Source organism: Xylocopa sonorina, chromosome 13, assembly GCF_050948175.1.
Source record: "Xylocopa sonorina isolate GNS202 chromosome 13, iyXylSono1_principal, whole genome shotgun sequence".
In the NCBI taxonomy this organism is placed as follows: domain Eukaryota; kingdom Metazoa; phylum Arthropoda; class Insecta; order Hymenoptera; family Apidae; genus Xylocopa; species Xylocopa sonorina.
Window position 1 is genome coordinate 6,097,824 of NC_135205.1, and position 17,359 is coordinate 6,115,182.

General features: G+C 50.4%; 1 protein-coding gene across 24 annotated transcripts in view; it reads right to left on the reverse strand.

Moving 5' to 3' along the window:
- Nrm (neuromusculin) overlaps positions 1-17,359 on the reverse strand; it is a 252,302-nt gene that overhangs the window by 49,072 nt on the left and 185,871 nt on the right. For all 24 annotated transcript variants that reach the window (XR_013102624.1, XR_013102617.1, XR_013102619.1 and 21 more), the window contains exons 4-8: positions 17,072-17,242; positions 15,770-15,931; positions 6,501-6,685; positions 3,608-3,758; positions 1,646-1,757 (exon numbers count right to left, since the gene is read on the reverse strand). Coding sequence is in view for 15 of the 24 variants with exons in the window: in XM_076906501.1 (XP_076762616.1) it covers positions 1,646-1,757; positions 3,608-3,758; positions 6,501-6,685; positions 15,770-15,931; positions 17,072-17,242 (781 nt within the window). In the remaining 9 variants the exon portion in view is untranslated. The remainder of the gene's footprint in view (positions 1-1,645; positions 1,758-3,607; positions 3,759-6,500; positions 6,686-15,769; positions 15,932-17,071; positions 17,243-17,359) is intronic.

The window sequence follows — 17,359 nt, forward strand, 5'->3', positions numbered from 1 at the left end:
CGATTGGTTTTCGAATACCGTCGATATTATTGCTGTCGATTGGAACGAATCCAGCGGCTGCTTAATCGAGAATCGGTTCCTTTCGACGTCCTTTGTAGACGAAAACCCGGTAACGCGCTGGAAATCCATGAAATGGCCCCTTCGTTTTGCTCTCCGCGAAGAATCCGCGTCGGGCCAAAACTCGATCCAATCCTCGCCGTTCGAGCATTAACTTCCGGCAATACTTGGTCCCCTTTTATAACGCAGTTAGCCGTGATCGGTCGAGGCCGCTATAAACTCGCGCGAGCCACTGTGTACACCCTCGATAAACTTCTCGAGGGGCTTGGAATGCCCCTCGACGGGGATGCCTCCTGACGCTTCTTAGGCTAACGCGTTTAACCGTCGCTTAACGCGCCTCGTGGAACGCGGTTATGGCGGCCAGGCGACGAGCAGCCCCCGGATCGGTCCGCGACGATGACGTCTCGCTAAAACGGAGCGAGGACAGCGGATGGAATTTATGGTGACAAAAATCGAGTGCAACCGGAATAGTTGCGAGAACGGAGGTGCGCGTCTCGGATGATGTAAAAGTGAGCTGGGGAAATTTAATTAAAATCGACCTGTGGTTTATTGGCGATCATTAGAGAGGATAGAAATTGGTCGAAGGGACAGACGGAGGGGATGAGAGATAATCGAGAGAGAGAAAAAAGGGAAATTATCCCGTAGCATCGAATTGATATATTGTATTCTCGTGTAGAACTGATGCTGGGGAGATTTATGGTGGTATCTAGGTGGGAATATGTAGATCAAGGTTGAAAAATATTGCTTTTAGCCCGGACAGCTTTTTGATTTATCATACGTTTGATACGCGGATATTTTTTGCCGTATCTCTGCGCTCTTAGTTTTTACAGAAGTTCTCGACGCAATGTGAATAATGAAACCGATCGGGCGGTTGAAACCCGCCGGTTTTTCGTGTAACTGCGAGAGTGATAGCGGGGTATCACGTCCCTCCCGCACGAAATACTGAATTGTAAAATGTAATAAAAGCTAATAGAGGGTAATAAAAATCGCTCGATAAAGGTACGGGTCCGTTATCTCGTTGAAAAGTTCCGGGGGTAGCTCACCGGCGAGGTTCATCGTCGAACAATTTTCTTTACTTTTAATAACGGCGTTCCATCGTAATTTGTTGCTGGCTAAATTGCTCTCGCAAATCTTTTCTCTACTCTGGATCACCTTCTCTTTTTTTTTTTTCGTTTCGTTCCTGTGTACCAAGAATGCAATGGTATCGATCTTGCTCGAAGGCGCCGTAAGGGAACTAAACTTGTTGGTAGCGGTACCACCAAGGGGTAGCTTGATAAACGAGCGAAATCGTTCACGACCAAGAGCGAGAAGGAAGGCGCGTGTCAACATCCGAAGAATGAAAAGCGTGGAGTCACGTGATTCCCGAGGCCGTGTGGTAAAGACAGGCAACATAAATTTGTGATACGTTTTCTTCCTTTTCTTCTTGCCTTTTTTTTTTTTTTCTCTACTCGATTCGCGTTCGAGCGCGTTTTATCAAAGTCTATTTGCAAAGTTACGATCGAGCGCCATAAATGCTGTACGCTGTACACTCGATACGCTAACAAATGTGTCTCGTACGTTAGCGTTGACAAATCGGAGGCAGACTTACCATGTTACTTTCTTCAGGGTGGCTGGGTTAGCCGTGTAATCGCAAAATACGATAAAGTCTTCGGTTTCGTTCACGGTGATGTTCTCCGGCTTCATTCTGACTATGGGCGGATCTGTCAAAGAAACACGTTAGGGAATTAGACGAGCGATTTAACGTTTTTTGTAAATATTTGCCTGAAATCTGAAACATCTCGCGTTTCGTTTCGATAAAATTGCGCCAGAGCGAACGATGCGGCGCGCAGCTCTAGTTTTTAGTATCGTCGCGTGTTTTCTTCCGCTTTTTTTTTTTTTTTTTGCTTTTCACTAGAATTCATAGATAATTCAATTAAAAGCATCCCTGTGAAAATCACGAACGACGCGGAAACGCCAGGCACGGGTATGAAAAAGCCCCGTCGAGGGGATCTTATTTCAGCAAGGTTTTATGCCGAAGCACGTGTCGCGTAAAAAGAGAAAACTGCGACATACGACGTTACAGAGCACGCTGCCAAATTGAACGATATACACGCGCGACGGAGGATGCGAAGAAGAAAAAAAAGGGGGGTGGCGGCGAATCGAAATTTACCGCCCCATTTATAACGCGGCGAGCGCGCATTTAACGTGGTAGATACGATCAATTTGCATACGTTTATCAAAATAAAGATACACAACATCGACTGAATAAAAATCGATTGAATCGTGGTACAAACGAGTCCCCAGACAATTGTCTCTCTCGTATCCTCTTGACGAGGCACGGAGAACCGCGGAGACACGAACGAGGAAGTGCACGCTCGCGAAGCGTGGATGCTAATTTTACTGCTCGCGTTATCGTCAGACGCGCGTTCGAAATGCCTGGTATTCGGTAAATGACAGGAAAGTGTCGGAGCCGCTCGATACCGCGCGGCAGGGGGTGGAAAAGGGGTGGCGCGCGTCCACCTCTGAAAATACGCGGCCCCGGGCCGTCTGGAATGAAAATAACGCGCCTCCTACAGGCTGGGAAGCGGAAGGCGCGCGGAGGAGTCTCTCGTCCGCGTTCCAAGATATGTTTAAACGCGACGGCGTAAAACAAAACCCCCGTAAGTAAGTACGTAGTCGCGAGAGTGGCCTGTCCAAAGGCGGGGTGGGTCGAAAGTTGGAAACGCGCCAGCCAGACCCCGCGAGTCTCTCGTTTCCAATCCGTGGATAGTTTCCCCGTCGGCTACGAAACGAAACTTCCGCCAACACCCCTCGCCTGGCCCTGGTATCCGTCGGTGCCTAACTGGAAACACCGAGCCATCCGTCTTCTTGTCCTCACCCGCGTTGTTACCGCGGAATCTTTCGCTCGAGGCAACGGCGATTGAGAGCCGCGAGAACTTGATTTCGTTTCGAGGCTGGCCAGCGAGATTGTTGCCGCAATTAGTGGATCTCACGGCCGTTTTGAGTTCCTCGTCTGGCGGGGCGTTTTGATTAATCGAAGCGAGGGAATCGTTGGATAGTTTGGTCACGTTTTAATTTAGCGCGAGACATCGTGACTGTGAATGTTCTGTTTTCTTGAGAAGGAAGTAATTGCGAGAGAGGGGCGAGTAGCTGTGTATTTTATTAAGGAAGAACCTTCGATGCTCGTTTTCATTTATCGAGCAATTATTCAGCACTTTTTCGCAGCCCCTAAAACGGTGTTCGAACCAATGTTCGCGAGCAGATTGGAGCGTGTACGAATATATACTGGAGGCGTTCCGTCGTGTTTGCTTACATCTTTACTTTCGTCTTTGCGCGGGAGCCCCTTACGAGGAGGCTTGAAAAATAAATGTGAAACGCATATTGCATTTCTTTCGCAAATACTTGGCCCATCTTCCTCCCGGAGAGAGTCAATAATAACGGGAGGAAGCATGAAATTCGTTTGGGGAGCACTTTATACGCGGCCATTACGGACGATGCTGAGTGAAATATATTGTCCGCGGGTTACGACGTCCAGATGGGACGGGGGCGCTGGAAATTACGCGCTACTTACACAAAACTTCGATCGTCGTCGACTCTTTCATCGGTTTCATGTCCTCCGAGCGTGTGACCGAGTTCTCAGCGTAACACTTGAACGTCCTCCCGTTGTCGTACTCGGACGCGGTGAAAGCCAGATAACTTATGGTTTCTGACGTGCCATCCGGCTGCGGACAAAAAGAGAGAGAGGGCGGGGAAGAAATATTAGATCGTCGATTCTGTCGTACGTTCCCGGTGGACCTGTCAACGCTGATCCCTATTCGTTCAGAGAAATCATTTCTCCAAACTGTTCGCTATTCTTCACATTCGAACGAAACACGACGCTCGCGACGCGAATAATTCGACTAATGCATCCGATCGATCCCTTCGCGAAGGTTGCATATTCCTAACCCGAAATCGAGCCGTCCGTTTCACCAGTTTCATATCCATTCACGAGCCTCGCTTTCACGTCACACCGTTAACGGAGAATGGAAAGTTGCGTTCGTTGTTTGGTCAAACGCGGGGGACAACAAAAGGAAAGGAACTGGCGGGGAGGGAAAAATATGAGAGAGTGACCAAGCAATCTGGGCGTAGAGCGGTCTCGCGAGCCCATCGGTTCAATTATTTCGCAGTTTTTCACGCGACCGTGTCGATTGTTCCGCGGTCCATCCATCGAACCGGGGAGAAACGCTTCCTTTTGTCGAGAAAAGGATCCGCCGCGGGTCTCCGCGAACAATGAGTTAATCAATGCCCGTGCAATCAGCGACTGATCCTTTACGCGACACTGCCGATACACGTATCGCGGTGGAAAAAAATTCCATCGGAATATAAATCGAACCTCTGTTTGTCCGCGTCAATACGACGCGAATTAATTCTCGCGAAACTTCGTCGTAAGTGCACGCGATATTCCACCGTCGACTAGTTTGCTCTGCTGTCAGCTACTTGCGCAAATATTGATCCCGTGTTCCGTTATTACTGGATATATCAATGGCGACATTCGATTTCTGGCTTTAATTGACATTAATCAGTAACGTGTACAGCGGAACATAATGTGCGGAGGTATTTTTGTTGGTTTTTCAACTGGAAAGTTCGACAGCGACGGGATTCCCGCATTGTCCCGAACGCTCGTTAAAAAGAACTTTCGTGCTTTCATTTCTTGGATTCCGTCGTCCCTTTAAACATCGCAAACATCTTTATAAAGAGGACCTCCTTTAGAAGAAACTCCGCGCCGGGTAACTCCAATAAGAATCTTCCTGTATTAACGAACTAGTTAATTACTCGGGACAAACGGGAACGAAGAGAGCGGGAGCGACAACGATGAAACGAGCAAGAGTGTAGAACGCGACGGCTGCGTTACGCGAATCGCACGAATTTCGAAGGCGCTCGATATCGTCGAATAGAATAAGACTGTATACAAAACCGACGGGGGAAGTTTTCATTTTATCAGTCGAGCGACGCAAAAAGGATTGTCTATTTCCTCGATGCATCTCTATCGCGGAGAAAGCCACCGGCAAAAGGAGTAAGAAGGTGAAAGAAAAATATCAGCCACTCCCCTTGTTCAACACCTTTACATGCACTCTAGACGGGAGAAGACGAATTGCTTGCACCTTCTGGTCCATAAATTCGCGGATACATCGAAGACGGACAGGAGGAGCGAGCCAGCGGATCGAGGTGTCCATGCAGATGCACTTAATCTCGTGCACACGCGAACGTTGCACGTAAAATCGCTCGACTCGCGTTTGACGCGCGATCTGACCGCTGTGCCCCTCGATAATTGCACGCGGAGACGTCGTATCTTCGCCATTCTTCCTCGTTTCTCGTTTCGTTAATGTCACGCGTGTAATACACGGACGCGAGGATACCCTATATCGGAAAGCATTCGCGGCACGCGATTACTATGGTTCTATGCAAATTCTGTCCGCTACACCGGCGCCATAATCAACTGCACGGTAAACAACGCTAATGGCGATGTCGCGGGTGCACGCAAAACGCGTGGCGCCAAAATTACAAATCTCTAATCGTAATGACACGATCGTGGCAACCGGTTGTATCGATCAGCGAATCGCTAAATTCGAACGCGACGGGAATCAGCGGCCGCCGACCGGTGGAAAATCGAATCGGCCGTATTTCACGGTTAAAACATCGTTCCGTGGGTGCTCGCGTGCGCGTCGAGCATCTCGAGGTTATTTTCGATACCGCAAATCGGTTTCTCTCGCCCTTTATTCTTCTTTTCCGCCCCGTCGAATTTCCTATCGATTCTCGGTCCGAGTTTGGTTCCTCGAAACGTAATTCGAGCGATGCTAGACGGCGGAAATAGGCGTCGAGCGTCGAGGCGGCGTGTTTTTCGGGTGCAGCCGCGAATTTCCGCGAGTCCGCGATGAGCGACGCGAACGTCGCGGCTAATCGAATTAATAGGGAGCGGACGATCCGAAGAAATCGCGGGCCGAAACTCACCGGCGAAGTATACGGAAAACTTGGCACCCCATTTGAATAATTGCTTTCTCGCTCCAAGTATTACCAACTGCGAATTCTGTTTATTCGCCCGGGCAAAGTAGTTTATTGTTCGTGAACTAGCTGCGCGAGCCGACTTGACGTCCCCTGCAGCGAGTGCGCGGCACTTTGTTGCTTAAAATATGCAGCCCCGGTTGACGTCTGGATGAGGTGACTCGGTTTCGATTAAACGTGAAATTTCCCGACAGCTAGATAACCGAATGAGCAATCAAGTTTATCGAGAAGCAACTTAGCTCTCGTCTGCAGCACGATCGGTTCACGATACCCCTTGAAATCGCTCATAGGAATTCCAAGCTTCGTAGTTTCTCGTTTTTCGTCTCGTTAACTTCGCGCACAGTTCAAAGATGTAATCAAAAGCATCCGCAGTGGAAATTACCAAGCAGATCGTACAGTTAAAAGATTCACGAGTGAATACTCACGTTCTCTTGCACCTTCGTCTCGAACATCTCGAACCTGTCGCTGGTGTCGTCCAAGTAATCGGTGCCATTCTGCCAGGTGACGTTAGCCGCTGGTCTGGCCGCTCGCACGGTGCACTGGAGCAAGATCTTGGTCCCCTGCACCACGTGCCCTACCACCCCGTCCAGATTCATCTTCAGCGGTCGCACTGAAAACGATAGAATCTCCTTTAAATATTTCAAACAGTCTGCGAGCGAGCCTCGAAGTTGTACGAAACGGTAACCGGCTCGAAGATACGTTTCTTCGATACCAGCAGAAATTTCCTTCGAGAAGAGACAGAGGAGGGAGTGTGGTGGTGGTGCGAGCGCGTAAAATATATTTCGACAGTTCTCGTGGACCCGCCTTCGCACTAAATATCTCCTCACGACGTTATCACTCCTCTCTATTGAAAGTTTCAAAGCCCTTGGTGTCTCCGCGCGCGACGCGCGCGGGCCATTCATCAAAACGGCGCAATATCCGATTTTCCGAATTATTTAAATCCCACTCGAACGAAGGGTGTATATCATAGACAGAAGGAGAGGGTGGCGGACGCGACGAAAGTGAACCAACGACGGGCTGCCGCATTATTCAGAGAATCCAATTATCTTGTTACAGCGACTTGACAGTAATGCAACATTTACCCGTCACCCTTTTTCATCCGAGGGCGGAACGGAGGGGTAAACCGCAACTGATTCATGACACGTTCCCCGTGTTTGTTACGCGTGCGCCAGTGTGGACGCGTTCACCTGTACACGCGTTCACCTGTACACACGGTCCGTCTGTAACCTACCCATAGCGTAGACGATCTAATGCAATATCCAAGCCGCTGTCTGCATCTCGCATCCCCTATAAGAATAATATAAAAGCGTAGCGAGCGGCGAGGCGAGGCGAGGCGCGAGAAGATCGAGACGCGCGGCTACGGGGTTGAATAAAGAGGGCGGAGGCTCGATGGCCGGACGGTGGATGCCGGAGAATCAGAAAGTCAAGTTGCATCAGGAATTTCGAGGGAATCTCGCCCGTCTCACGGAGATTTTCATTCTTTTCGTTGGACCCCGCCCTTTTCCCGACACCTTCCACCCCCTTCGAGCGGATTATTAAAGGGGCGCGAGTTCGATTCCTCGATCTCTTGACTTATCGTCGATAACCAAGGTATTTCTCTTAGCTGATTAAACGGTGAATCGATGCGTCGAATTAGAAAAAGGTGCGAATTCTCAGAATTTTTGAATTACGAATTGCGTACCACCTACGTGGGTAGAAGAATCAAGTTTCCCTCTGTGAAAGTAGTTCCTCTCGACTGAATTTTCTCTCTGGGACTCTCCCTCGATGCTCGTTCTGCTTACGCTATGTTCATCGAAACTCCTGTTCCATGCGTTAAATCGCCATTGAACGCGCTCGTCTCGACGCACTCGTATTTTGGGTAACGTACGGTTTCGAAATTCGCGTGCGTTTCTGTTGCAACGCGTGCCACAAGTTTGCGCCGTGTGGAAACTTCCTATGGCGTCGTAACGGCGCATGGCGAAGATTGAAATATAATTCGAACGTACGCGTGGATTGCTCGCCGCAATCGTCGAGAGGGATCGAGCATCGGATCGAAACGACGTATCGGATAATTGGAGGGAGCGTAGTCTGCGGCGGACGGTTGTTCAATAAACGAATCAATCGGCGTGCGGGCACATTTTATTTCCGCGTATGATATCGGCTACGAGTGTCCGCTTCGTTTTTCCTTCCAGCGACGTTTTCTTTTTCCCCTCGGCTCGATTAAACGGCCCGCCGCTTCTCTGTTTGCATTTTATTCGTCCACCACGGTCTGACAGCGCGCCCAGACGCGAACAATTTCTCGTTGTAATCCCCTCGAAGCGAAAACGTTTTATTACCAAAGCCGGAATTATACGCGCATTCGAATGAACGACAACGGATTGGCAGGTTCGAGGATTCCTCTTCCGGGAATATTGCTACATTCTTAACGCGTAGCACGCGACTTCTTCTCGCGGTTTCTCGCAAGCAATTCGTCGTATCATTGGAATCGTTTTCTATCGTAGAATAATGCGACAAGTAGCTGCAGAATCCGTCGCTTCGAACGTAATTTCGTCTTACCTCGCCTCGAAAGAATCGACCCTTAAGACTCTCCATAGGGGCCTCGACCCCGTATATTTTTCGTAGCGCGCGGAGAACCTAATTCCAGCTCTCAAACATCACCGTAAGCCACGCGGCCCCATTACCCATCCCCCACGGCGGCGCGGAATAAAATGAAAAATGGTAAACAAAAGACGGTGGAATATCGCGCGTCGTGCGAGGTTCACGAGCAGCTTTCGTCGCGAGTTGTAAAATTTCTAAGTGGCTGAGCGCGTTTACGCTCGGACCCGGCCAGCGCCCGGGTATAAATCGTAAAATCGCCAGCTGGATTTCGAAAAGCCGTGGTAAAGTCGACGAGCGCGCTAGGCCGACGGGAAACGACCGTAGGAAGTTCCAGATGGAAAACTCGATTCCTGTCATCCGGCGGCTGTTCGCGTAATTGAACCGCGAACGAAAACGCGCGGCAATTTGCGGATCGCGTTGCGTCCGCCGCCCAACGGGCTAGTAAAAAGGGCAACTACGAAAATAAGTGCGAAATTCCCCGGGAAATGGCGCGTCGCTCGCAATTTTCCGAGCACCCGAACTCGTTCGAAAAACCATTCTATTTTTCGCCCTCCGCGACCAACGTCGAGGACGAATCGACTAGGCCTCGAGCGTAGTTAACGCTAATCTAATTATCGAGTAACAAACAACCAGCGATAATCTCGTCTCCTCCACTCATTGTAAACCGCCGCGCGCTTTGCTTCGCCTCTGGCGCGAGATCGATGACATGCGATCTCGCATGTCTGGCAATTCAATTCTAACGAACTTTCCGATCACGTGAAGCGACTCGAATGCTGAACGGTTGGGTTAAAACTTCATTTCGTTCCTCGAGTTTCTACCTGTGCTGTCTTGACGATTAACCAACAAGGAGGTCGGTCTAACTGCCCGCGAAACAAATTCATTCGAAAGCGGACCTCTGATACCAATCGTCGAATAACACCCCGCAAATAAACAGCCGGCTAATAAATCTCTTTCAGGAGCGACTCGTTTCAACACCCATCCCATTCTCGTGGCCGTCCGGGGAAGACGGATACCGGCAAAGGATCCGTCTCTTACCGTAATCACCGGGACCGTCGCAGAAACGTGCTATTTCTCAATCCGACCTTTTTTCTCCTCCGGCGAGGCGAGCGCGAGCTCAATTTCCGGGCAGCCCCGGCGAGATCCTCGGCTACTCCGCGTCGCTTCCTGCGCCGGTACCGGCTGGAGCATTAAAAAGTTCACGTGCGAGGATCGCAACTTTCACCTTCCTCCGCCTCTTCTCTTCACCCTTTTATCCTTCCTCTGTCCGACGCTGCGTCCCCTCTCCCGCAGCCAACGTGAACCGGCAGCGAGGAAAGTTTCCGCGAGACGGTTACCAGGAGAGATAATTCACGAGCGAAACCGGAGAACGGGCAATCAGCGAAACGACTAACGGAGGGGGTGGAGAACGCGAAAGAAAGGACCGCTCGATTCGGAATAGAGAGCGAACAGGGAATCTAATATCGAAGATTGCATTTGCCTCGAGAATCGCGTTCCCTCTATTCCTCTGGTCCTCCTCCTTTATCTTCCATTCCGGCTCCTCCTGCGGATTTCCATGCCTTCCGCCTTTGGCCTCGCGACGGTAACGGAAGAAAAACGACGACAGAGATCCGTCCCCCGCCGTTAACTTCCTTCTCTGCTCTTATTTTTAACGAGTCGCATCGTCCCACCATGCTTCCACGAGGGTCAACTTAAGTCGCGGGAACGTTCGCGAGCGGACTTTGGTGGTCGCGCGGTTTTCGAGGAGTAATGGGGTAAATACGATTTTTCTGGAGATCGAGGCAAGCGAAAGTGATTTAGAAAAGGAGTAAGTAACTCGTTCATAATTGCACAGTAATTCTAAATGTTTCCTTCAACAATAACCAATTAACCTGCTCGATACACCCCCGATTTTCCACGCTTCGTTCGCGCCAGTTCGCAACCAGCTCTCCCGCAACTCCTGAGCATCCGAGGCTGAGAAGCTACTCCTCCATCAACTCGGCAAATTAACATCTCCACCCTTCAAACTTCAAGACTACGGAACCATCCAAGCGTGGACAGATTTCCGCCCCCAACCATCGGCTCGAACTTTCACCCTCTCGCTCCCGCCACCCGGTCGACACCCCTCGATCGATCACTCCCACCGCCCTCGCGGAACTGTTTGCACCCCAATCAATTATCCCCAGCGATTTTTTCCTCCCCTCCCCTCATCGCGAAGATTTTTCAAACGGCCAGCGAACGCGCAAGAGAGTTGGCAGACTGGCAAACGGCGCTCGAACGGAGGTTTTCAAGTTCGTGGGGCGGGAGAATGCGATTTTCGGCCCTTGTTCGCCACCCCAAGAGGCGACCTGTCTGCGAACTCTCGCGCCCTACCCTCGAAGGTGCCTCGCTGGTTTTTTCGACGCCTTCGACTTCGACTGCCTTCCGACTACAGCTGAGAGACTTCTCGCAGACATCCCTCGTGGGGGCGGCGACGGTTCGACTTTAAATCCACGGCAAGTCGTTAAAAGCGGCTTACTTAATCGATTTATTCGCGGTTCTCCTATAGGCGCCTCCTTGGATATCGGGTAAAAGTGGGAAGTTTCGACGGCGGAACGTGCACGCCCCGGTGAACCAGGCCGCCTTTATCGAGTTCGATGGAACGCGGACACACTCGAACCGGTGGTTGTTTCGCGCCCGTCGACTCGTTTATCTCTCGGATAGAGATTTCCTCGCGACGACGCGGCTGGAATTTTTGCCAGTCTACGCCAGGGTGCAATACCGTTGGAGCTGTTCCACGGATCGCTCGCAGGATTTTTCTGATGCACGCGGAGAGCACGATTTTAAGGAGAAAATACGGTCTCGTCGGTGATCGAGCCTCGCGCGGGAGAGTTTTAATCCCTTAATGCCTCGATCGAAGGACCTCAGCCGCGTAAAAGGGTACGCGTCGCGACTGTCGATACCACCGATCGACTGATCGAATCGTTTCGCGTGCCTCGTTACGGGCTACCCGTAATCGCGGATTCCTAACTCTCGGACGGGGGAGAAGAATTATTTCTCCGATCGAATCGGAATAATTCACTGGAGGCTCGCGAGCGAACGATTGAGGGGGAAGGGGTGAAAAAAAAAGGAAACAGCGCTCGTTCGGATATCGGATTAGTCAGAAGCAGCGATTAGGCGCGGGGATCGGGACGCGGGGACGGCGCAAAAAGTGTAGATGGTTATTGATGCGTTCGATAATGGCGGCGGGGCGCGTCCCATTGAATCCCGGATAAAAATGGTCATTATTCGCGGGCGATTAAAGCCACGGGGAAGCCGATTCGTGTGGCACGCCGCTTAGTAATCTTGAGTAATTTATAGGCAATCGCGGCCGTATAAACGCGACCGCCCGTGCTGGTGGCCGTATGAAAATTGCCGCGAGCAGTTTGCATGGAAACAGCGTGTCGCTACCGCGGCGCTGGATGTTTTGTAAATTCCGTCCGCGTCTACCTGGTAGCACTGCTAAACGCGTGATAATCGAATTCGCTCGGAGCCGTTCCCCTAGTCCGCTCGTACGCGAACGTACGTAGCCTTCGCCCCGCTGCGAGTCGCGATGCGAAAAAAGTTCGCCTGGTTAAAATTGCAAATTTTACTCGCGCGGCCAAACGCAAATCAAATGTTTGTTAATAGGCTCGTTCTCCGCGCCTTCGAGGGTTGGCCGCAAATATATCGCGGCTGAATAATAGGCGCGCGCTGAGACCCGACGAAATTACAGGGCGGAAAAACGGCCACGCAGCGGGGCCGGTTTTTCAGCGATCGCTCCCGTTAAATTATGCATACGCCGATAGTGTTAATTAAACTCGAAGTAATTTAAATATTACATCGTTAATTACACACGTCGCGCGGTATAATTGGAAGCGATTATTAAACGGACTCGCGCATCCCTTTCGCCGCGCCCCCTCTTCTCTACCCCCTCGCTGTTACCCGATGTAATATTATTTCTTCGTTAGCGAACAAATAAATAATCATTAACCAAATTATACGGAACTTGCTGTCGGCTCAGTTTGTTGATCGTGCGATAATAATGGCGCGTGATCCGCTTTAATATACGACCGACTCGTTTGCAAGCGCACCAGCTGTATTTTCTGTCGTTTGCGTCGCGAGAAGAAAAAAAGTTCCATCGAACAATCCGTGACCAAACTTCGTTGCAGCACTGTGTACCATCGAACGTGGATTAAAACGATTTTCTAACGTTTCACAGGTACTCGCATCGCCTCGATACGCCGCGTCTCGAAACTAATTTAAGCTCGAACTGTTGGCACGTTAATGTTCGTTTAACCGCGTACAAATACCGAGGCAGGGAACGCGTCTACCTAATCGCGGAGGAATATTCAACGCGACAGCGACAGCGGAGGCTGCCCTCAAAGATGGTGGAGAGACGCGCGGCTGTCCCGTGACAATTCGTGATTCCACCCGAACATCGGATACGTCGCGGCAAAGTCTTTCATCGCCCCGGCTGTTCTGTCCGTCAGGATAATCCCCCGACACTTTGTCAAAGGAGAATTGCTTTTGCCCGGGACACGAGCGACTCTCCCCGTGGCTCACAAAGTCCCGACTTATTTGCCTTTAAGGCGGCGCGCTCGGTCTGCCGTTCGCGCGCGAACGAGCAAAACTCTCGTCGATCGATCAATTATTTACCCGTCCGAATCTAAAGGTAAAAGCTGCGTTATACAGAACCGCGATTAATCGGTCGAGCTGGCGTTTTTTTCCTGCCTCGAAACGAATCCATCGGTCCTCTGTTCGCAGGTTTGTCGGACGCGTCTACATCATCGTCGTCGCGATGAAATAGCCCAAGCCTCTCTCTCTCTCTCTCTCTCTGCCTCTTAAGAACTGCTTGAAAAACCTCCCTAATGCCACCATAAATCATCAAGTTCTTTCGCCCCCTCGATAACGTTGTTCGAATCCGACGAGGAAACGATGAGACGCCCGAGAGGGCTGTACGTACCTTCTGCAACTTTAATTCTTACTCCGGTCGCCGTTACCGGGCTCTCATGCTTTATTCCGTCGTTTCGCGGATAGAACGGCGGAACTTTTTCGGATCGACGACGTTAACCCGACGCCTGGCACCCGCGATGGCGGAGGGCCGCGATTTGTTTCGCGGCGCGGCACGCGAGGAACGTGTATCAAGCGTCCGCGATAACTTATCCTGATCCACGCCGCCGTTCATGATTCCTCGTTCCTTAATCTCGATCGTGTTTGATCGTATCTGCCAGCGACTTCGAGCCACGGAGCATTGCCCGATCGATCCAGCCCCCGGATATTACTGGATCGTTCCTCCGTGAGAATGGTATCAACGATACAGCTGCGGAACGGTGGGTATTTAAATAAAGAATTGTCGCTTAACACCCGCGAGATGGATAAAAAAGGTAGTCTGGTTGGGGTAACGCTATGGCATTTGGCAAGGTGTATAGCGTTAGGTTCGCATTAGCATCGATAACCATCCTAAATCACATAGGCACATATTGGACGACCATAGTCGAGTAGTTATGGCCCGATACCGATCAGACGTTCCTCGCTGGTCTACAGTGATCCATACTTAATATTGACCCTGCGATGTTGTACATTACGCTGATACCCGGATAAGATACGTATTGTCTCGACTGTGATCTTCTCTTTCACTGAAATTAAAGATGAATATCTTTAATGCAAACTTACGGCAGGTTAAGTGGTTCCCGATGGAAACGACAGGACGGAGGGACGAATTCGAGTGGACGCTCGAGCGGGAGGGCGTCCCAGTCGGATCGATGGGTGCGTTTACGAGCCGCGACGGGTCCATTTCGAGTAAATCAATCGTTGCGAGAGGGTTCTGTGTATCTCTTAATTGGCTGCGATCATTTTTACGACGGCGCGATAATTACTCGAGCGAGAGGGACGTGTCCGAAAGAAATTAAACCGAGTTGCAGCGGAAGACGCGGATCGAAACGGATGGGATCCGGGGGCTGGGTGGAACCGACGGAAATAAATTGGCCAGAATCGCATCAAGGGAAGCTGTTCTCTGAATGAAATTCATTAGGAAGCTGCGTCATTTTTCACGAGTCTATTAAGACGGTGAAAGAAGGAAACATTTTCGAGCAAAATACTTGCATTTAATCGCAGCGTCGAGCGACGAGGCGAGGGTAGGAATTAAAGAATCCAGAGAAATTCGACGTTTACAGAAGACGCGAATTTTGACCAGCTTTAATTGCAACGAACGCTGCGAGGCTTGGCGAGAAAAGGACGTTGCTTTCCGCTGGCCACGACCCGTTGTGATTTACGATTAAGGGCAGAGATGATAATGTTCCGACGGTGGATTCCCTTTGATTCTCGTTCGCGATTCATAGATCATGGTTAACTTTTCGAAACTTTCCGCTGGAATTTCCATTAATTCATAATCGCGATTTTGTTCGTGGCACGTGTGCAGTGTTCAAGGTGCATCGAATAAAACGCGCTGGCGAGTTTCGTTATTAGTCGTCGAACTCGTCATTAATGTACACGTTTCCGGTGAACCCAACGACAGGCGATAAAACCGTGTTCCACGGGCGTAGCTATTATAGTAACGACTCGTATACTCACCGTTACGCGTGCCCGTAAACGTTAAATAACAGTCGAACTCTTACCATTACAACGGTTTATGATTATCCGTAATATCGCGCGTTGCAGACTATTATATCAGCTTTTACAGAAGGCTGTTTCCATCGTCTGGCCGTCTACAAGATCCTTTAGCACCGCCACAAGTCGATCGAGCCACTCGAAAAATCACGCTGTCCGCGCACCGTTGATCGCGTCAGTTTAAAAATCACGAGAGAGAAATAAACGGAACTGGAAGCCTTGTAGGGCGATTCTATCTCTCAAAGGGGGCTTGAATTTCACTCGAAACAGTCGAACGAGCGCGCAAAAACCATCGAAAACGGGCTCGTTCTCCGTCTCTACGGGGGGCTGGCTCTTTTTGCCTCGAAACTCGACGGGGCGAGAGGTATCGACGCGATGTCCAGATAAACGAACACTCGAGGAGGTTCAAGTTCGCCAGGATTATTTCGGCTCTCCCAGCTCGATCGAGGCGTCGATAAAAAGAAAAGAGAAAGGACCGCTTATCGCCAGCGGCGATTCACTTTTCGAGGACAATGGCGTCGGCGTTGGGACTTACCATGTACGTCCAATTTGATGTCCACAGTGAGGGGCTCTGGCAACGCTATGCTGTTCACTTTACACGTGAAAGTCGCGTCGAGCTCGTCGCGTGTGATTTGCATCTGCAGCAGGCTGGACCCGTTCCCTGTCCCGTTGTCAGCGGTTATCGTCGAACTGGACGCTGAAACACAAGCGTACAAACGCGTTTAGACGTGTTTTTAGATCGAGCCTCTGTCGCGCGAAAGGGGTTGCCGAGGGGCAACCCTCTGGGCGGCCATGGCTGACGCGCGGTCAGCTTTACAACCCTCCAACGGAGCTGCGACTTCTCGTACGAATTTCGAAGCAACTGAAGGTTTTTCTTTACGCTATTTCGTATTCGAATATCTATTCTGGAGTGCGCCATAGCACGGCTGTTGCATCGTTCGTTCCGCGCGCGGAAGTGAAACTGGGATCCCCAAATATTTCCGTTGCACGCTGCACTCGTACGTGTTAACAGGATCGTATATAAAGGTGGTATCGCGGGATTAACAAAGTCCAGACTTTTGTTAGCGATGTACGTTACCATTCCTGTGGAACGTTACATCGGTACCATTCGTGGCCTGGGAACGTTCGCGTGAAAAATGATAATGCGTCCCGGAGAAATAAGGCGCGGCGATGAACGTATACATCCGGTTTACCGGTGCCGCGGAAAGCTTTAGGACTTAATCCTTCGCGAGCGGGGTGGAAACGCCATCGAGGCGAGCGTTCTCGCGATCGCGGGCATAATGGCGTACGTAACGTCGAGTGGTCGCTGAAAAAAATGGTTGAATTCAAAGTTACACGTGAATTATCCCGTCGCGCGGTTCGTCCAATTTTCAGGGTGGATCGCTGTTCGACCAGTAGGATTACTGTCGCGGAGGAATCGTGTTTCACGGATCGAGACTTCGGACCAATGATCCCGAGATTAGAATTTGGTGTCGCGACGCTGCGAGCTTGCGTTGGGCTGGATGTAAAGTGTGATTCGCTTGTAAATGGACTGGGGCGGTGGAATGTTTGCTGGTGTCGTGACGGGACGCGTGGCGAATGTTTAATCGTGTTTCTGGTAGACGGGTTGGCATTGGTTCGATCGAGAATGGACAGCTTCCTTTGGAGTTTGGATGTTGCTAGTATTTTAAGAGATATTTTTTCTTCGATTTATTTAGCTTTAACAGGGGTGTAAAGGGGATGTAAAAAATATATTTGCGAATTCTTTCTCTACGGTGATCGCGTTGAGAAAGCATCGAGGACAGATGAGATATCGCGTAGCAACGAGAATGGCAAGGTAAACGCTCGTAAATCTTACCTTCCAATAGCTGGTCGCCTTTAAACCACTCGACCGTAGGCACTGGTTTCCCTTTACCGCTCTCGCAGTACAAGGAAATCGACGAACCTTCGTTTATAGGTCCTAAAGTGGCGCCGGTGCTTAACGTTTTCTTCGCGTTCTGATCGATGACACGTACGTATGTCGGTTGCACTGAAACAAAAACGAAATCCGGTCAATTGCGCCGGTAAAAAGCCATTATTGCTTCCCTTCAGGTGACACGCGACACTGTTCCGTGTCGTTCGAATTGTCGACACTCTCGAAAGTGAA